Below are 21983 nucleotides of genomic sequence, written 5' to 3' on the forward strand. Positions count from 1 at the left end.
TTTAATTAAAATAGAGTTTATTAGCTTTTCTTTTAATACAAACATGAGAAAGGAAAACCACCTGAAGATGTAGTGTTATTTTCAATATCGAATTGTGATCAATACCTGAAGTGCCAAGTTCCGTGAGTTTGGGAGCCAGGGGCTGGCACATTTGCATACCGCAAAAGGCTGTATGCATCACTTGAACAGCTGAGTGCAGCCACACTGATGATGGCACTCACACAGCCCCACTCCCAAAGGCAGATGGACTTGTTGTTCAGTGTAAGTTTCTGGGCCTTGGCTGTAAGAGGAAATGCACAAAACCCGTGTCATTCGGAGGGAGATCTGCTCTTAGGACACTGCCTAGAACCTATTTGGATCCAAGAAGGGAAGATAAAGATACTACAAAGACTTGTAACAGGAAGAGTCTAATAATACTTATCCTGTTTAGAGTTCAGTTTCAGAGCATGTAAGTAAGCTCTGTTCCAAAGTCTCAGAAAGAGCAAACCCCAAGCTTCTAGAACGGTTGCACAAGATAAAATTCACTTTGGGAAAAAAAAATAAAAAGTAAGTTTTACAGAAAGCTTTTTGATAATTCTCAGTTGAACACAATATACTTTTCCATCTACCTTGATAGGTAGTGCAGGATTCTCAAACTCATTATTGTCTCATTATGAATGTAACTTCCTCCCAGGAAACTGAAATCCAAGGAGAGCCAGATGGATGCACAATATCAGCTTTAGGAACTCACTGTATATAGCACAAGAGATCTGCAGTAGAACTCAGAGAAGCAGTGCTGCACACACGCCATTCACCACTGGATTGCTACACTGTTTGGGATGGTGATGATGTTTCCAGACCAACTTTTTCATTCAATGCCTCAGAAAATACACAGATTACATCTCTTCCAGAGCAATAAAAGTATTAGAAAATGAGAGAAGCACCATAATTCACAAGAAATGCAGCATGGACCCTATACATTTTAACAATACATAAAACCGTATCTCTGCCCCCAGTCAAAACATTCGAAGTCTTTTGACAATCTTTACTGGAGTGAAGTTGTGGGTGCAGAGATGGAATTCCTTCCTGCTGGGCAGCTTCTTGGTATGAACACATCACCAATAATAGCAGCTTTTAGTAGCCAAACCAGGGAAAAGCCATCAACACGTGTCTATGCTACTGTTTTCAGCTCCAGAGCGGCTTTATACTTTAAGAGTCCCATGTGTTGTTTGTGTTAACACTGCATTGACCTGAAATACAAATGCAGTGAGACTCTGGATGACAGGGGAGAGGAGGGAAGAACATAGTAACTATAGTCATGTGGTTAGTGTTTAAACTCTAAAATTTAAAACTACTTATTATTAAAAACCTCAAGAGTTCACAGCTATAGGCCTACATAGTAAGCAAACATCTGTGGGGGAGGAGATAGGTTTGTTTTTGCACCTCTGGATACATTAGAAGGAGGAGAGAGTTGATTTGACAAAGACCTTGTCTTTTGCACCAAGTATGTTCCTCAAGCTCTGGGCTCCCTTGGCTGATGGACTCTCCTCACTTCCCCTTGCTGGAAGACACCATCACCGCTGGCCTGTGTGCATGGAGTGGTGGATTCCTCCGCTTGGTGTGATGCTGGTTCCTGGTGCTGCACCTTGCTCTCTCCTCAGGAGAGGATGGCATTAGAACGGCGGATACCAACTAAGTTATCAGCACTGAAAGATCGTCTCATAGCAGCTTTTGACAAGTCTTTGTATTTGTCTTCACACAGCCGGGAGATTGCCTGGGCACCACAGACAGACACAAAATAACAAGTCAGCATTAGGAAAGTTTGAACGTTCCAAGGGAGGTTTTACAAGTACAATACCAACAGCACAGGTGCTCTGCAGCAGTGACACTCCTGGTTTTCACCCAGAATGACAATAAGTAAGGACTACTCAGAAGGGAAAATGGTAATGGGGTCTGTCCCCAGGTCACCATGAACACCAGCCATTCAAAAAGGTAGACCTAAAGAAGGTGAATGGTTTCCATATCCAAGTATCTTTTTTAATTTACTAGTCTCACTATCTAATGAAAAACTTGGATACATTTCAGACTTGAGTTTGTGAAAGTTATGTTGAAAATCACCCCTAGTAGCTGGGTCTGGTGCACACAGCAGCACAAAAATTTTATTTTAACAGTGCAGAAACGCACACAGGCATTACTCTGAGAGAAAAGGTTCAAACTGAAAAAGTTTCTTCTGCACTCCCTTGGGCATCTTACCCTTGGCCACTCAGGGCAAGCAAGCTAATGAAATGAATTTCTACTAGGGTGTCTGTTTTGCCTTTACCTTCTCTATGCCCTCACTCCCAACATATTCTTTCATACCAGGATCACCCCCATGATCTGAGAAGGGAGGGCAGCCATAGTACTTTATTATGGCAATTAAATATTAGCATGTGTGGACAATCTAGTGTTGAATTGCTTTTTCATCCATTTATTGGCTTGCCTCTGCCCTGCTTTATCTGGCTATTCTAGTAACAACCCTAATTATTTAAATCCTAATAACACAATTGTAAAAAAAATACTGTGTTTCCTCCCCTCCAAGGCCTGTTTCTGATTGGAGCTTTCAGGCATTATCAATGCAAATTAATAAGGATACGGGTAATAAAAAAGTTGAACTGAATTTTAGCCCTGAACATTTACTTCCATTAATAATTTACCACCTATCACCAGATGAACTTTCAGAGTCCTGTGATCAGCTACAAGCCTACACCTTCCCTTTAAGGCAGCACCCATTCAGCACAGCCCAGTGTTCTGCAAGTTCAAAAGGTGAAAAGCACTCTGAGCATGAATAAAGTTCTAAGTGTATTTTAAAATAATTATTTACATTTATTTCTGCCGACCTTCTGGAGGCATGCATTTGGCTCAAGAGTGGCATTCTTTGAGACACTGGCGGCATGAGCTCCTGGTGCAAGACCAGACAGACTCTCTATCCTGCTTTAATGCTAGTACATCAATCACACAGCAACCTGTGTTGACATATTTAGCCCCAGTTGCCCATATGGTGTAAATCAGTTTTCAGTTTCTGGAATTCACTAATTCACTGCTTTATACAGGCTCCTATCAGCTGTTTATGTGCTTCTAACCAAAAGGCAGAATTAAATTTTTTACCAAATAGTCTAAATATTTATCACATTTTAGAATTAAACCCCAAAATGTCCAATATAGATGCATTAGTAAGTGCATGATAGCAAATTACATACTGTACTGAAAATTACTCTGGTTTTAAATACCAAGCCCCCAAATACTAATAAAGAAGAAACAAAACAGGCTCACAATCTGTAAATCATCCACTTATGCCCTGGCACTGAGCAGTTCAGTAAACAATTTCCTGTGGACTATGAACTGCCCTACAACCACATTTACAATTAGTGACAGTGTTAGCTTAAAGTGCAAGTAACAAGGGTGAGACAAAGCAGAAGAGCTGCAAGACTTAACTTTAAATAGAGGAATTCATAGGCATATCATACTTATCATTCCAAAGAACCAAGAAGGATCACACTTAGTCCTGAAGTTCAGGCACTTACAGGGCAAAATAAAATCCCTAGACCTTGGCAGAATTATTGGGGGTGGACATCAGAACAATATAAGCCAAGAATCCGCAGCACACCCCTCTCTGAAAGGGACTGTGCTATCAGTGTACACAGGGCCTGTGGTAAGGCTTTTGTTGAAAGGTCAACAAAACAACATGCAGAGTCATCAATTAAACCTGGACAGATGAAAGGTTGCATTGACCCAACAAGAAATTTCCCCGGGAACCCAGGTAATTGTATATTTTCAAAATGTCTTCCATATCTCCAGCAACTAGGAAGACTGACTTGCAAAAGTTAAAGCTTTTTAAAATGAGCCTTCACACCAAGAAGGCTGCGCGGGGCCTCCCCACAAGGGCAGCCTTTCCCATGGAGCAGAAAGGGACAGTAATCTGCATTTACACTCCTCTGGGCATTCTGGGATTCCCAAGAAGGGGCTATTCTGAAAGTTTATCTTAAGGCAACGTTTCTCTGGAAAGGTGGGAAGCCACAACTTATTTCTGCAGCTGCCCCCAGACAAATTGTTTATTAAACCATGAGAGCAGCAAGAGTGCTCCCTCTAAATCTAAAAGCAGCTGTGCAGTGGGATGCAGTGGGAAACCTTCAGCTGGTAGTATTTAGACCGGTCTGACTGTGACTGTCTCTAGGTGCTTGGAATACAGACTGTGACTAGGGAAGGACAGACAATCCATTACATATGACACTATTCCTTTCAATCTTAAGTAGCCTAGCTGAACTATGGTTCCCAAAATAACATCCATTTTATTTTGCTATCTACTAGACCTTCGCAATCTCTTCCAAAACCTTTCCTTTCCTCAGAATTCTAGCTTAGCCTAGGCATGGTTTTAGAAGTGCTAACTGTATTTATAAAGGGGTTAAATTACCCTGTAATACACTAATTTAAAAGCTTTTTAGTTTTTCTAACTGCCACTTAACATGACTAGCAACAGATGCTCTTACTACTCATACAAGACAGAGGAGTTCCCTAATCAGCCACTCTCAGACCATTTACCTCCAGCTTCTGTGCTCTCTCTTTACTGAGAGGCTCCAGCAGAAAGCTCAGGTTATTGTCATCTGCTAGGGAGCGAAGATCAAAGTAGTATTTGGCGTAAACACTGGCAGGAACATTGATATTAAACTGCAGTAGCTCCAAGAAGTGTCTTTCCATCTCGTTCCTGGGAGGCGTAAGGGACAGGAGACAAAGGAAAAAAAAGATTGTTTTAGCTGGCTGAAAACACTGAAGAGACCTCAAGCTTGTTTTAAACCCAGCAGCTTTGAAACAGGTCACCGAGAGCTCTGCATTATTAGTTTCGAGAGACAGGTCATTCCCTGGTGCTCCAAACAAGGTGCAGCTTTTGAGTCCTGGCACCTCCGGCTCGGCTCGGAAGGCAGTGCCCTGTCGTGCACTCACTCGGCTGAGCCGGGAGGTTCATTCTTCGGAGTTCCATTAGTGCAGCTGTACAATTCATGCGCCATTCTCACTCTCATACGGCCCCACACTATAGTGATCAGATGAAAGGAATGATGTATGCTGTTTATTAGCTCTGAAGAACTTGCAGACATTTTCACCAGGCTGATAACAGGAAGGGGGTTTATTGAAGTAGAGGCGGACTAACAAAAGGAGTAGGCAGATCACCACGGCAACAAATGGATCTATGAAGAGCTGCTGCTATTATCTCACAGAAAAAAGCCTCTTGAAGCAACATGGATTCATCTCCAATAAATAAATAAATAAGCAGCATTAGGTGGGAGAAGGAATTTTCTCCTCAATAGCATTAGGCAGGATAACAAAGTACTATGTCAAAGGGCACTGTCCAGTTTTTACTCTCTTGTCTGTTTTCACTGGGCAAAATACTTGGAGGAAAGCATGGAGAGTGCCATGACATAAAAAAAAACCTGCTTCAGCTACTGTAATGTGGTTTCAGCTAAAGCCCAGATATTCCACAGAGGAAAAACAATGTTTTACAAATTAACCTAGAAAGAAACTTGTGGTACCCAAACCGAGCAATTCAGATCAACAACTCAACAACAGTCCCTACAGGTAGCAGATCTGTTCAAACAGAATTTAACAGCTGCATAGATCAACTGTGAATACATCAGAAGACGAGTTGCACCAAGTCAGTGCCAAGGTTGTTACTGCTTTTTTTGGGAGCTTTTAAAATGGATCCTTTACCTATCAGTGTGGAAGCAAATAAATCAAGGAATCATCCGTATTGTCCTGTATTGGGTGGTGGGACTCAATATGAATAGCAGCTTTGTGCTTCCTTCTAGCATAGCAGACTTGAGTATCATTGAACCTAGTGCCAAAATTAATTTCCTGTTCATATGGTCATAAGCCTATAGAAATGTAAATCAGATAATGTTTTGATGATCAGCTGATCAGAGCTTGATTTACCCTGTGAGTAAATGCTCTTCACTGCCCCTTTTGTACTCACTAGGCTAATACATTTTAATTCTGTAAAAATACAATTCTTCATTGGATTAACAAGTCTATTAATAGTGGTTTAAAACCTGGGAAAGGATAATGCCCGTGTTTTTTCTGTGCCTTATTTACAAATATATGTAGCCTAAAGAATGAACAGCATGTGTCCCTGACAAACAATCACTGCAAGATTAGCAGCTGTACTGTTAATTTTTCAGCAATTATGAATTCAGTCTCATCAAAGCTAGCAAGTTCTGACAAAGGATGACTTCCAAATGTCAACTGAATTTCCTTTGATTTTTTTTCCCATCAGAAACAAGTAAAACAAAACAAAAAAAAACTCCCTCCCAAAACCCAAAAGAAAAATGTCTTTCATTAAAAAAACCCCACCTTTGCCTTAGTCAAATAGAAAAGGGCTTGTGATAGAAAAATTAAGATGAACTCTTCAGCTATGTTGAGTAGGATGAGGCAAAGGCAAATGACCACATGTGGCAGTAGCCAGGCCTGGATCTTGCATCCCTTCAGAACCTGAGAGCCCCCAGCTCCTGCCCCGACAAAGCTGTTGGGGGCACTGCCAGTGGGAGTTTGGTGGGGAGGAGGCGCACCCGTGCTGTCCTCACAAGGGGTGCCTGGCCTGTAAGCACACACACACACACACACACACACACACACACACACACACACAGAGCTTTGCAAACTGGGTGAACGAAATCAGATATAAAATCTTTTGCCAGTTTCAGAGTAGTGCAGCCTTTGTGCTTGGTTCAACAAGAGCATCTGTCAGGTTAGTGAGATCATTCTAGATACAGAGAGCCAAGAGGAGAATTCAGAGGAGCTCACAAACAGAACTTGCCACCAGTTCTTGTAGATAGGCTGTTCCTGGACAGGAATGGCCCACCCAGGGAGCCATACCTGGTTGATCCTGCCAAGCAGTCTTTAGCTGCTGGGATTTTGTGTGGATTTTTTGGCAGCATCACCAGCCATCTCCAACATTAGAATCCAACTGTGACTGAAATCCTTTGCCAATTATTTTCTCTCACTAATTCTTGTATTTGGAATACTCACTATCAAAAGACTGGTTTAAAAAATACTGCAACTACTAAAACTGACAATAACTATTGTTGAACTGAAAGCAGACTTGTAAACTTAAAACGATTTTGCCAAGTATTTCAAGCAGTTTTCCAAGGTGTCTCTATAATGGTGATGTTATCCAGCCAAGGAGTGGTGAAGTCTGCCCAGTTGCAGAGCCTGGGATGAACATCCTGTGCCACTGTCAGGAAGGGGGTAGTACAGTGTCTGCCCATACCTAAATTCAAAGGTCTAAGTCATCTCAGATGAGATGGGATTACAAAAACCCCATCCTCAAATTGGAGGAAAAAAAAAGCCTAAATTCCATCTATTTTCCTTACCATCACCACTGCTTTTAAAATGCAAGTACTGACAATTTCAGAAGACCCAGCACTGGCAACAGAGTATAAATATCCTGCTTGTTACCGATATTTTCAGTGCTATCAGTTTGATTTGTCCCAAATAGGGCTAGAAGAAGAGACATCAAAAAGAGCAAGATGTACACTCCAGCACTCCTGGCTTTGCTGACCCCACTTCAGCCATCTCAGAATTATTTGCAGCAATGCTTCAAGTACGTTCCTCAGATAGAGGAGCACTCGGGGCCAGGCTGAGTGAAGATGTACATTATATCAAATCACTAATTATGCTTTCCCCAAAGCAGGGCTGGAAAGTCCTGCATTTTGAGACAAAGAACTCCCAGGCAAGGAGTATGTATAAAATAGTGGTTGCTGTTTGAGATGTGAAATAATTTGAATAACAAAAATTATTTTGGTGCAGAAAACTCCCTCATTTTTAGAAATACAGCTCCCCACCTAAAAGGAAGAAAACTAATATTCCTCCTCCTAAAGAGTCCCAAATGAATATTTACTTACTGTATTTCAAACATTAGTTTGGGCTAAATCCAGGGAAGAGAGCTTGGGACAAGAACACTGCCCCCTGACACAGGCAGCCTCCCAGTGCTGTGTGCAGAGCTCTGTCAGCTCACTCTGCTCCTGTGCCAGGACTGGCTGTCACTGCATAGGTGTGGACACATGCTCAGGGCACAGCACTGTGATTAAACTCAAACACACACAAAGCATGTCATGAAAGCAGGGCCAGAAAGCCTGGTGTTTTAAGCTGGACTTGTATAATTTCTACCTATGATAACAAAAGAAATAGGAGAACAAGCTAGCAAATAGAATTAAAACAAAAATGTTGATGTTTCAAAGCTCTGAGATAGAACTTTGTGAGAAGGAATTTAACAGAAAACCTAATGGGCAAGTACAATCCACATAAACACAGCTCCAGCCCATAGTATGAGGATGAATATCTTCCCATACTGCAGAATCTGGCTTAAAGCTGAGTGCAGCAAGAAAAAACAGCAGATTAAAAAATTCTGAGAAACTGAAATTGTCATCTAAGATAAAAATATATCTATGGAACAGCCTTACAAAAACAAGCAGTAATAAGACTGAGGACTTTGTTTTCAGCACTGGAGGCACATCCAGAGAGGATAAGCTGTAGCAGTGGCTCTGTGCAACACAGGCAACCACAGCTACCCACACAAACAACTGCCAGCAGCAGCACTAGGAGTTCAGACCTTGAGAGGTTTAGGCCTTAACTGGATACACAAGCACACATGGAAGTCACAAGTTATGGTTCACCTTGCAATTCTTCAAATTCTAAAACAGAAATGGCAGGGGACAAATTTAGGTCCCTTTTTTTTTTTTTTTTCCCCTAAAAAACCCTCTTGGTAAGCCTATAAATTGGGCAGTTTTGTTCCATGGCTTATCACTGAGATAAAGAAAGTAAAGAAAACTAACTTCGAAGTAACTCATGCAAGTCATTAAAATTATGAATACAGATTTGTCTCAAAGTAGGGTAATTATCCAAAGTTTCTTGAGGTAAAACAGAGAACGAGGCCAGACACTAAATATATACCTTATATATACATCATAGCAATAGAGAGATATTTTTTCAGCATGATCACAAAAATTGCTATTTAAAAAACCACAAACAAACAAACAAAAATCACACACAAAGAAAAACCAAAAAACCCCACTGCTGTAGATTACCCAAACCTTGCAACTTACATGTCTTCAACAGTAATGTCCTTGAGTATTTGGCAATAATCCACATTCCACACAGCTTGATCATCCCAGACTTTAGAAGCCAGCAGAATAGCTCCTAGGACTATCCTCTTCCAGTTACTAGGGCATATGTCAATCTCTGCATAGGTTAAAAGCCTTTCCAAATAAACCTATAGAAAGAAGGAAAAAAAACCAAACAACAAAACCCCACAATTGTATGTGTGTAATTAAGACAGGGAGCAGAGCTGAGCAGCAAACATGCCAGTCCAATATAACTGTTTATTACTGTAAAATGTGTCAACATAAGTATCAGTGATTACTACTTACACTTAGAAATCAAAAATTCCAGGGGTTACAGGTTCCATTTTTTATTATCCCAAAAGAGCTGGACCACCAGGTACACAATAGCTGGTGAGGTGCGAGTTGTGAGCAGTGAGCCCTGCTCCTTCAGGGAGACACTGCTACAGCTCTGTCACCAGTCACACTTCACTGGCAGGTTCTCATTAGGGCCTACCTGGAGAGCAAATCACTCAACATCACATTAGCCTGTCATCATGGTTAAGGTTCAGCACTTGTAGCTTAACAGGAAGTGCTAAAACCTGCACTTCCACCTCTCATGATGGGACAAAGATGTGTTAATTGCTGTCTTTCCACAATGAAAGGCCTTTAGTGCTATTTCTGTTTTACCCTGTATAGAACAGACTTCAATCTCTTCATCTCCATCCCCAGCTGCTTAGGCAGAGAGACATACCCGAGCCCAAAGATATGCCTTGGTCTTTTCCTCCCGTGAGATCTCACACCAACTCCAGGATGTTGAATCTATCTTTTTCATGAAAGTTCTCTACTATTCACACTCCTATAACGATCCATTGTACTAAGAATGATGCATTTTCAAATTTGAATTGTTTTTAATTTTCTATTCCCTCATCTAAATCCGAGTTTCTAATGTAGCTCCAGATAAATTAGTGGGTAAGGGAAGCTCCACCTATTAAGGTGTAAGGGAAGGATTAATCTTTGTCACTGAGGTTTCCTCATGCTTTCTTCCATCCTTGGCTTGTAGCCTTCAAATAGCCTAAAGGTGTTCCTATAATAACAGGGCCATCTAGTGGTAAAATCCACTTTACAAACCAACTCCAGTTTTTGTAAACACACAGTTGGTCCAGGGTGAGCTGTCATCTTGTTCTGTCAAAATTGCTTCCCTGTCTGAAAAACCAAAAACCTCCAAGTACTTTCAGAGTTTCAATAACTCTTAAATATTCAGCCTTTTTAATTACTCATTTCCTTATTAAAGAGAGTCCTTCAAGCTGTTTGCTTAATTGCTATATTGTCTTTTGGTGACAGTTCCATTCTCCATTCACACCATTTTTCAGAAAGAAGCCACAATGAAGACTGAAGTTTAGTGTACAATGAAGTGCAGTTTGAGAGACAGTCTAAAGTAGCAATTATACCTGTTGTGGTTTTTATATTTCCTTTCATATACATATATGCACACACACACACACACACACACACACACACACATATATATATATATAAAAAAATTGTCATTGATAAATTTTTTAATCCATCATGCTTTCTGAAATCAAACAACAAACTGTAATGAGATTATTATCTTAATATTGTTCTTATATTCTAAGTACCTCCACGTCATCTGGGGAAAAAAGTTATAGCCTCTTTGGCTTAATTAGAAAAAAAAAAGTTTGGTAGAAAGGTGGCAATGACTGAAGGACTTAATGAGACTCCTCTCCTAGAGTTCCTATAGGATTGACTCTTGATCCCTTGAGCAGTATTACTTGTTCTGGTTAATATGAACTCAAAACTCACACCTTCCCCTCCACACAGCTGAAATAAAAAACATCTTTGTGTGTGATCTCATCACACCCCACTGTTTACAGCATCCCACTGTTCTGCTCTTCTCAAGCTTCTTCAGTTATGTATTATGAAACAAACAGGGGTTTATTGGACAAGTAATTAAGCATTACATATTTATATCCAGAAAAGGAAATTGCACTTTTATTCAATTACTTCTGTGACTACTTAGAAATCTCTACTGAACTCACTCGTACTGTGCCTTTATTAATAGGGTTTCAGGAGATCCTGTTAACTATTTAAATGTCAGTTCAGCCCAGTTCTGTTAATGAGGAGAGGGGAAAGTCCCCCAAAAGCTGGGGCTGCAGCCCCAGGGAGGCTCTTACCAGTGTGACTATTGCACACTCCGCTGTCAGCTGCGCGGCGCTGAAGAGCGTCCGGACAAACCGGTAGATGTGCTTGTGGTCAGGGTCATGCTTGTAGTAGTCATCTGGGACTTCTTCCCGCTGAAAGAGAGTTCTTGGGATTACTGAAAATCTGTCTTACTTAACACTGACTCTAAAGAACAGGTTGTTTCTTCTCACCGAGGTGTATACACCCATTTCCTGTCACAGAGGCACAACAGAATTATACCCTCAAAGAAGCAGCCTTGCAATATTGCAAACATTCCAAACAGAACACAGTAGCTTTAGCTGGTATCTCTCTTCAGAACACTTGTTTGAGCTGTAGGGCCAACAGGAAACTGCATGAACTACCATCATCACTGCAGGTGCTAACTATTGTCCATGGAACATTTTTCAGACTGAAAGGGATGTGAAAAGAAATGTTTCTCCCTGCAAGAAAATCACAGGTACATACACACCACGGAAACAATGGCTCCTCAAAAGGCAGAATTACCAGACTTCATGAGATTCCTCTTCCAGCTGAGGAAGCACTGAAGAACATGTGGCAATTATTCTGTCACAGGTAGAACTAGAAGATAATTTATACTGTCTTCATAGGACTCATTCTTGAGAGACTCCAGAAAGACAACAAAGCTAATGAACAACTAGATTTAACACAGTGCTAACTGTTTCAAAACACAGAAAAGCTCAGAACTAAACAGTCTGTAAAAGCAATCCTAAAGTAAGTGTTTGAGATACATTCTGATATTCAGCACTTTTTCTTGGAGGGATGAAGCTTCAAGAGCTCCAACTCTGCACACTGGTTCTGCAAGACTGATACTGAATAGATTTCTGTGTACAGTCCAAGTTAGACCTACAGTATGGTGAGGACAGCAGCTGAGAAGAGCAGCCCTGCTTGACACTAATAGCTGTAAGGTAAGCAAAGCAGTGTTTTCCTGTGGTTTTGTAGGTTAAAATAGCTGGGGAGCATTGTCAGGTAAAATGCAGAATTAAGTTAACTTTGCACTGTCCACACAACCTTCTAATACACCACTAACCAACAGAGGTAAGTTATCCCTGCAAAGGGGACATGCAACATTAGGAATAGCATGAACAGGAGCACTCATCATTCCTGTGCCACACATGATACAAAAGCACATCTGGCAGTATGTTTTTGCTGACTGATGTCCTGAGGTAACCTGAAGTGATATTGTATTCCCCAACTATCTCTGCCCAAAAACTGACATGGTCTCTTTAGGACCTGCTGCAGGAAGCTGGGGATGGGTGGGTGCTATCCCAGGTGCTTTTAAACTCAGCTCTGGAAGACAGCTGGGCCCTGCTGCTGAAGGGTCTTGGCTTTGCTGGCTGCTTGCCTTAAGCACAGGCTTTGCCCTTTTCAGGTTCTCTTTTTGGCGTTTTTTTCCTTGATCTCAGAGAGACTGTAGTTAGTGACTTTCTCACCTTGGGAAGGGTATTTCTGGCATTTTGGGTCTCTCTTTGTTCCCACAGGGTGTGAGATTCAGCAGTTGGGTATGTAGCAGTTATCTACTGTTAGTTTTTGCCTGTTGTTGTTTTGTTTGTTAGTAAACTTTTTTTTTCACTTACATCTACTTGTATTCATTCCTTATTGGTGGAAAGGGATTGGTTGAACCTCTACAGGGAAGCAACCTATTCCAGAGTGTTCTCCTTTTAAATTGTCTTAAACCAAGACACTGGAACTGAGAAAGGAAGCACCAAGACTGGTATTTGTGACTAAATCCATGATACCAGTACCTGGGTCCCATTAGGGTCAACAGAGCCTGGTATGGACTCCTTGTGACTGCATCTTTAGAAGACAAGGTGTTCAGAGATTTCTTCCTGCTAATTAACCTTTCTGAAGGAACAGTAGGTACCCAGGCAAAACACCATTGCTATAGAAACTGACAAGCCGTGTGTGCCTTTCCCTCAGAAGTGTGACAATCAGCCATAACTCTATTTCTGTCTGTATGCTGCAGTAAGATAGAAGAGACCTTAAGTGTTCTCCAGAGGACACAATGATTTTCTTTCTCATTAAACAGGAGGTAGGCTATCTGAAAGGATCAAAGGATGTCAGGTTGTTCAATAAAGAAATTGTCTGATGGAGTCCATCTTACATAAATAATTTTGAATGCAAAGCAACAGATTCAGGCATTTAGAATAGTTTTGGTCCACACTTTTTGCTCTGAAGTACTACAGTCCATACAAGAAATCTTGGCTAATATAGCTCTTGTTCTGAAGTTCCTTTTTTTTTTTTTTTCTAAATTGAGTAAAGGGTTGTATTTATTTATATTGAATTGTACAATTCCTAGCACAATGGGTCATATTGAGGGATGAAACTCTAACAGACATAAATATTAAATTGTTTATTAAAATCTGTTGGTTAACAAGTGAAATTTCTGAAATAGATAGGTTGTACTGCATTCACTCAGCTAAGTCCCAGAGCAAATTCAAATTTTAAAGCCACTCATCTTTGCTAAATTAATTTCACATGAAAAACAAAGGAAGTGGTTCTGCAGAAGAGGCATTAGGATAGGAATGCTCAAACTGGATGTGAAAAGCATACACTACACTCTTGAACTTCCCTGTACTCTGAGGTTTTGCATTTTTAAGAGTGTCTAAAAAGGTGTACCAGGACCAGTCACATTAAAATCATATCCTGAATGCTCCTTGCTGTTACTGCAAGCAGTCTTAAGCTTATTTGCTTTAAAATATTGCCTTTACTGTTTTTTAAAGGCCAAACTCAACTGTTGCCATTGTGTGATGCTTCATGTATTATATTCTCCTATCTGCAGTCATTTAAAGGGTTAGGCACATCCCTACTTAACCATGTCTTCCTACAGAAACAGAAAACACTTCTAATACACCAGTATTACAGAGGGGAAAAAAAGAGACAGACAAGAAACTCCAGTCATGGAATACAAAAGAATTTGGCACATGCTTGTTTCTATTTATAGTCAAAGCATGAAAATCAAACATAGTTTGTAACATTTAGAAAGACTGGGCTCTGTTCATGATCTAGCTGATCTCAAAAGTCACTGTTTGCACTTTTTATTATATATAAAAAGACAATTTAAAATCAGTTTGACTGTGGCCTGGTGCTAATACCTTTTTATGACTTATACCATATAAATCAAGATGTTATTGATACACACTCAGGGGACGAAAAAATTTACACTTACTGTGAGAGGATGAGATTTTTCATCAAAAATATCCAATGATCTGTCAGAATCTCTACAAAACAAAAGTATCTGGTTTAGCAATAAGAGTTAATTGGTAATGTTGTGCTCTACTAAAAAGCATTGTTCATTAAAAAGGATCAAGGGATGTACTTTATAGTTCAGCTTTTCCGAGAGTATGGTATGGAGCTACCTTGTATTTTTGCAGAGCATTTAATGATGTGTCCTTACAATTACATATTTAAGATGCTAAACAATGAATAGCTTTCCATGTTCTTGTATTATGCTCACTGAACTTCTCCCTCAAAATGTGAAATAGCATTCACTTCAAAAAGTCAGCTGTAATTCAGCAGTATATGTTGGAACTAGCTGTAATGGCGAGAGTGGTTTGTACATGGGCAGCACGTTCCTTCACCCATCAAAACTAATTTGTACCTCTGTATTCAGGAAAAGCTAAACAGAGTCCAAATGCTGATCTGTGGTGAGTTAAGTTTTTTTTCCTCCCTCCCTGTTTTGGAGTTCCATGTGCCATTGGATGGGTGCATTACTGACCCTTCCACAGCTGCTCAAGAGAGGGTATGAAGAGAAAACAGATACAGTATAAAGTGCCAGATTTTTCACTTCCTTTGAGTTTCCCCAGGTGTCACTGAAGTGACCAAGACCATATTTGACTCTGTGATCTTGAGATTTTTCCTAGTCTTAGTGATTCTATGATTTCATATCCCTGGCTCAAAAAGAAAGTCATTATATTTCAGCAAAGAAGAGTTCACTCACCTGTTCTTTATATGGTAGAATATTGCTAATGTTACACTAAAAAAAACAGAAAAGAAAAAGAGATTTAACAAAGCATATTCCATGCACACTATTCCACTGTAAAAGCTGTCACTCAGTGCAAAATGTTACAGATCCATTTTGCAGTGACCTCCTCTCACATCCCCAAGTACTACACATCTCATTTCTGATGTTTAACTGGACAGAAATTGGCCAAATCACATCTGCCAGCCAAACTTTTATATTCATTGTACAAATATTTGTGCAACAAAATAAGTGTTAAGCAACATTTTCAACATATCCCTTCATTTCCTGATTAGGTGATATTTAGTGAAAATGTGGACTATTCCCAACTAAAATGTAAGTTCTCCTTGATGTTACATATACCATTGCAGAGATTCTGCAGATGTTTTAACCCTGTCTGGTTGTCTAATTTAGGAACTGTCTAAAAAGAGAATAATAAAGATGGTGTTATGTCAGCATAATCCAAGAAGTGGACAAGAGCAGATTTCAGTCTCTGTTAAGAGAGGTAATAGGTTTTATATATTAACACTCATCTACTGTGACCAAACTTCAGATTCTTCACTCATAGTGATAACAGGAGTGCTGCCATCACAGGAACCTATCATGAAAAGGTCAGCTGTACAGCACTTCACAATGGCACAAGCATAGTTTTTTAGGTTTTTGTTTCTCTAGAAAAGGAGAAGTGACATGCTGCATACTTTTGTCTGAAACCAAATTATAAAGTAACAAATGAACTTAGACAGTTCCAAACTCTACAACACTACTAAATCAGTAAAGCCTTCTGGGACTCAATCTACTCAGCCTTACTTTCCCCTCAAACACAATAAAACTCTCTTCTCAGCTCTCAGCTGGTATCATCTAAGGGCAAATAACTGACTTTCTGGTACCCAGAAAACTAGCTCCAGCAGCCATTTACATTGGAGAACACAATTATCACCCACCTAAAATAACAACTACGTGAAGAAAAGGCAGAAAGGCCAGAACTAAAGCCCAAGTCAGCAGCATGCTGGCTTTCCACTAGAGGGCAGACTAATATCACTGGAAAGTACCAGACACAGTCCTGTAACTTTTCCTGCAACTCCGCACAAAATCCATTTCAGGTTTTTCCAGGTCAAGAATTTCATGCTTTGGCTTTCAGTGTGAACTAAACTCCCCGGCTCAACACATACTTTCAAACCCACAATGCTGACACACTTCTGCACTGCCTTACAATGAGAACGACTTTGAACTAGGACAGTCCATGAGCTCTGTGACTGAAACAAGAGCTCCGTCCAGCAGTCACTTAGCCAGACCTCCACACCCCTTCCATGACCAACCTGCAGACACAGTGCTCTGCTTCTCATTCAAGGGTGCAGTTGGCTTTGGAACACACCAGACTCCCAGAAAATCCCAAATAACCCTTACAATGCCATTCAAGCCCTTGTTAATAACAAGGGTCCTTACCACTTTATTGTGCTTCTAAGGTTAGGTTGACTGACGGTGCTGTCATCTATAAATATTGTTGAGCATGAGCTGTATTTTTTCGTAAGCTGCCCAGGAGAGACCTTGGGGGAAAAAAAGAAAAAAGAAGAAAGAAGAAAAGAACTGAAATACATTCAAGCAGAGAGATTCTGTAAGCTTTCGTTTAGCACACTGAATACTGGCTTTACACCTCAAGTGGTTACTGCACAGGAGATGACTGTGGATGGTTGCTGCTGCAATGTAAGCTACCATGTAGCCATCTAGTTCCTTTGTGTAAGATACATTTATAAACCATCCCTTGTAATACACAACATGATTTTAGATAATTTACAGCAGAAATAGCTGAGCTAAAACAGCCATTCCATTCTTTTCAGTTTGTGTCCCAGTCTTCCCTCTCTGTGATGTACTCTATTAGATTTCCCTGTGACTCCATAATCACCAACTCCTTTCTTTTACACTCTATACCTTTACAGTTTTTGGTTATCCAGTTTAACACTTGGGGTTTTGTCATGTTACAGTTAAAAAAAAAAATAAACCTTTTCCTGACATGGCTCCCTTCACACGTCTTGTTTAGCATCTGGAATCTGGAAACAGAGTAGTGCTATTTAGCCTTACTTTTACTGTTCTTATTTAGAGCTAGCAATATGCTCCATCATCCATTCTGTACTGTAAGAAATCTTCCAATATAACCCTACCCGGGCTTCCCTGAGCATTCTCAGAGAATGCCTTGCACTAGAGATAGGACATCATAATTGAGGGAGAAATTTTAATCAAACAGTTCAAGATTCTTTAGTTTTCACCAGAATTTTTTAAATGCCTTGTCTAAAACTTGAGAGTCTTCCACATGAAAATATTGGCATGCTTCAAAACTCAACAGCTGCCTGGGAATATCTCCCATTCCAGCTGAAGTTTGCCAGCAAAAACACTCCAAACACACTTCACCTTGGTACTGGCAGGTGGAATTGGTATAACAAAAAAAGAAAGAGAGAAAAAAAGGGAAAAGAATCACCCCCACTCCTTGCATTATCATGCAAAATCAGAGACTTGAAGTACCACTATCTTACCAATATTTTATCAGTAGACACTTATTTTTTTTAGGCTTTATGTTACTAACTTCCATTCTTACTTTTACTAGTCAATGATTTTTTTATCTACTTATTAATGACATTCCATCTTTTTTGTTTTAGCTGGTTTTTTTTGATAAGTGAAGTGTCCAAACCAACTAATATTTGTGGAAGAAGCTCAGAGCATATTTTCAGATTTTAAAACTAATGGAGTATCACTTGTTTATCATATTGATGACATTTGTTCATTCTCTTTTCATACTGGATACATTTCTTAAAATAAGTCCTGTAGCAATACTCCATCAGCAAATAATTCAACATTTGCCATCTTGGCTGAGAAATTAATGCAGTTTAATTTCTGTTTAAAAAAAATACAGACAGGTTGTCTTGTATTTTCTTCTTTACTGTTTTGAAGTGTTTAAGACTGAGAACAAAAAAATTCATTTTTGTTCTTTTGACATCAGCCATTCTATGCTCTGAAATATTGTACCTGTTTATTGTTTAGAGACGGGCAAATATAATTCAGTTTCACCTTTCTAAGGAAGATTTGGAACATGTCTAAGACTATATACCTAGGACTACTACAGTTGTTTCCTCGAATTTGTCTTTCGCCCAATACCCTAATATTATTTACATAGAACCTGGTTTACTTACATGGTTTATATGGTTACTCTTCCTCTTCTCTCGCACTAGAAAGAGAGAAAAATAATGTGAACCAAAAGGTTTCCCAATTTACATTCAATGAACTCATTCTATTAACCTAGTTTTCTAAAGTATGGGAGTATTAAAAGTTTCAAATTTTACTTTAGGTGTCTGGAAAAGTAGTTTGAGGAAAAAATACCAAGTTTTATCAAGCTAGTAAGCTACATGCTCCGTGTACCCACACGTACGTTTAGGAACAGTCACTTTCCTAAGGGGAAAAATGTCTCAGCTTTGAAAAGATGTTGTGTATCATGAAAAACAGGATGATTTCAGACAGTTCAGAGACAATGTCCAATATCCAACAGCAAACAGAAGCAGAACCAGCACACCCTGAGCCTGCCAAAGGCACACAAGGAGGAAGGGAGGTGCCCAGCATTATTTATGTGTTCTCTCCTCCTACTAGAACATCAGAAGGTAAAAAGGTATTTCACTATACAGAAGATGCTGGCACAAGCTGTGCACCTATTTATCATATAACTGCAATCATGTCATTTGATCATTTTAAACTATCAAAAGAGACTGCAAGGTTAAACTTCCAGCTGTGACAGCAGCAATACAACAGCGTTAGGGAGAGCTGAGAGCTGCACACATGCACCAAGTATACAAATGTGACCAGCATGGACAGGCACCTCCCTGAAGTTCTAACCTCAGATCAATACCACTCTTTAGTGGGACACATACTCTTACAAATTTAAAAAACCTGACAATTAGAAAAGAGCATCCACATTATTTTAGTCTTTTTGCATAAATCTGAACTCATAATCCTGATAACATCTCACTGAGAGAGAACTTATGGATATTAATTCTACTAAGTCTATGGAAGGTCAACTAAAAAAGAACAAGGGAAATTAGAAAATAAATTACTCTGCCTGACTTCTCCATAAAAATCAATTAATTTAGTACAAATTTCAGAGAAGAGTTTAATAGTTACTACCTCACCTAGAGGAGCCTTTTTCTACATGAACAGAAGTCTACAGAATTCAACACATTTCATTTGAAGAAAACCAAATGACATTTAAAAGCAATGCTACCCCCAACAAGCCTGTTCACGTAGTTTGAGCATTATCTGCAGCAAGGCTGAAGGCTCACAGTGACAGTGTTCATGAACTCTGTCAGCATGGGAGCTGCACCTTCAGCACTGCTCATCTCAGAGGTGTCTGAAATGAGCAGGTCACACCCTCTGGCTGTTTGAAGACTGACCTCAGAGGCCCCAGAAAAAGAGCTTTACATTTCCTTGGTATCATCTCTTCTGGAGAGCCAGGCTAGTGCTTGTTCCCACTGCTCACAGATTATCTGAGCACTGCAAAGTTGATACAACTGACAATTCTACCACTTGCCACAAGACTGAATAGCAGGACAGTAACTGACAGACCTGTCAAAATAATTCTTTTTTGTGGCAAAGCTGTGCCAAGTTAAGACACACTGCAGCTTTCCATCAACACATCCAACCTCAAGTGCATCACTTTCTTAGCAAAACAGTGCTTCAAACAAGAACCAACTATAAAAGAAACAAAAGCATTTTAAAAAGATTATCCTAAACTTTTTTTTGTTACAACTTCAAAAAGGTCCTGTAGTCAGAATTTATTTGTGCAATATAGAAATGCCTCCACTTTTTAACAGCCTTTTGGAATGCACAAGCTATAGCAATTGTTTCAAATTTGAGTTATTATGTAAAAACAGGATCTGCAAAGAAATTGAAAATTGAGTTATTACGTAAATACAGGATCTGCAAAGAAAATTAAAATCTCAATACATCTATATAATTAAAACCAGGGTTGGAGAATATTTACCCTCTGAAACTATTCTAACAGTTTAAAACAATATATTCAAAAGCAACTGATAGAGACTAATGGCTTAGGCTTATTATTTATTACAGAAAACTTCGATTTTTTAACTACAAGTTTTTACTTTTAAGTATTTTTTCAAACAGTCCTATGTCATTAAAAACCCACCATTGCTTGAAACTTGAATTACACTAGTGAAGAGAGCCTTGCTCCTTGAGACTACTAGGATCTGCATTCTGAAATCAGATACTGAAGCATTTTAATCAATGCACTTAAAGATCAAGTGATTTTAAGTGTTAAGTAAAGTGGTCTAAAAACACATTTCTGTGTAAATACATAAATTACTAATCCCTACACTATGAAAGAATCGAAGCACTGTTCTTGAGCTGTTACTTTTGGTTATTTTTCCAATTTTTTCCTGTGTTTTGTTAAATTGGAAAAAGCCTTAGCTTACCATCTGTTTGTGACTTGCTCAGGAAAATTGTGCTTGCTCTGGGATGATCAGATGGATTAGATTCCAAGGCCAAATCTGAAATGGGAAGGACAAAAAAAAGGAGATACCTTTAACAAAAGATGATAACTGCAACAATTCCCACCCAGCCTCAAAGTGCTCAAGCACAGTGATAGTAACAAGATCAAACCCAAACAGAATGGGCTGTCTCTCTGAAACAAAACCATACTTCTGTCAAGATGAATAAAAATTTTATGTATTTCCTTCTGAAAAAAACAGGGAGATCTCAAAAAAACCCATTTATCTTCAGAAGTCAATCTGTGCCCCTGCATGTTAGGGTCACTGGGTGTGGGGCATATGCTCAGTAGTGAGCAGAAAGCTAGAACTTTATAAAGAAAATAATTTGAAAAAATATACCAAAACAACAAAAAATTATCACTGCTGATCTTTCCCTCTGTGCCTTTCCCTCTATGCTCTATGTACCAAATACAGCAGGAAACAATCTCTGTGGTATTACAGAGGAACCTAATAAGTAACATTTACAGTGCTGATAAATATCAAAACATGGAGCTTACACTCGTCAGTTCTTTTAGAATTTCAAATAAAACCATGTAAAGCTAAAATAGAGTTACTGAAGAACAAAATGACTGCTTTAATCCTTTGCCACAACAGAGCAGTGATGGCATTAGAAGAGGATATATTACTCCCTGAGATTAAGATGGAAGTGATCACAAAAGTTTTTTGATGAAACTGTGACCATCAGGATGAAATTCTGAGCTGCCTTAGCTTTGACAGAAGAAACAGCTGTTCCAAGGAAGTCATGCTACAGACACAGTGACTTATGTGAACACATGAACAGAATAATCTAGGACTGTGATCCTTTGAGTCCTGGAAAGAGCAATTTTGCATCCATTTACAGTTGTCATTCTTATGCTATGCAGCCATACAAGCACACACACTCATGCATGAGCACTTGCACTTTTAAGTGTTCAAGGTGGGACACCAACAGCTGCCACACCCCTACAAAGCAAAGCCATCTAAGAATCGCCATCAACTTTTAATTAAAAAAGCCCATAATCTTTTATGCACCCAACCAACAGAACTCTGCCAAACCACAAAGTGCCTGGGTGCTGAACTGTGTGAATGTTTATGCTCCTGCACCTCCCCACAACACAGCCACAGCCCCCTGCATCAGCAAGGGAACATAACTGCCAAAGTACAGAGTCCCCAAAACTTCTC

General features: G+C 39.5%; 1 protein-coding gene across 1 annotated transcript in view; it reads right to left on the reverse strand.

The window, feature by feature from the left end:
* CCNYL1 (cyclin Y like 1) overlaps positions 1-21983 on the reverse strand; it is a gene marked incomplete at its 5' end in the record, with an annotated part of 32835 nt that continues 10852 nt past the window's right edge. The window contains 9 exons of the mRNA XM_083864872.1: positions 1-1753; positions 4555-4717; positions 9105-9271; positions 11297-11416; positions 14491-14542; positions 15262-15297; positions 16726-16826; positions 18462-18496; positions 20748-20822. Of these exons, the coding sequence (XP_083720998.1) occupies positions 1637-1753; positions 4555-4717; positions 9105-9271; positions 11297-11416; positions 14491-14542; positions 15262-15297; positions 16726-16826; positions 18462-18496; positions 20748-20822 (866 nt within the window). The 3' untranslated portion in view covers positions 1-1636. The remainder of the gene's footprint in view (positions 1754-4554; positions 4718-9104; positions 9272-11296; positions 11417-14490; positions 14543-15261; positions 15298-16725; positions 16827-18461; positions 18497-20747; positions 20823-21983) is intronic.

This window comes from Zosterops lateralis, assembly GCF_965231275.1.
Source record: "Zosterops lateralis genome assembly, chromosome: 7".
NCBI classification, from domain to species: Eukaryota; Metazoa; Chordata; class Aves; order Passeriformes; family Zosteropidae; genus Zosterops; species Zosterops lateralis.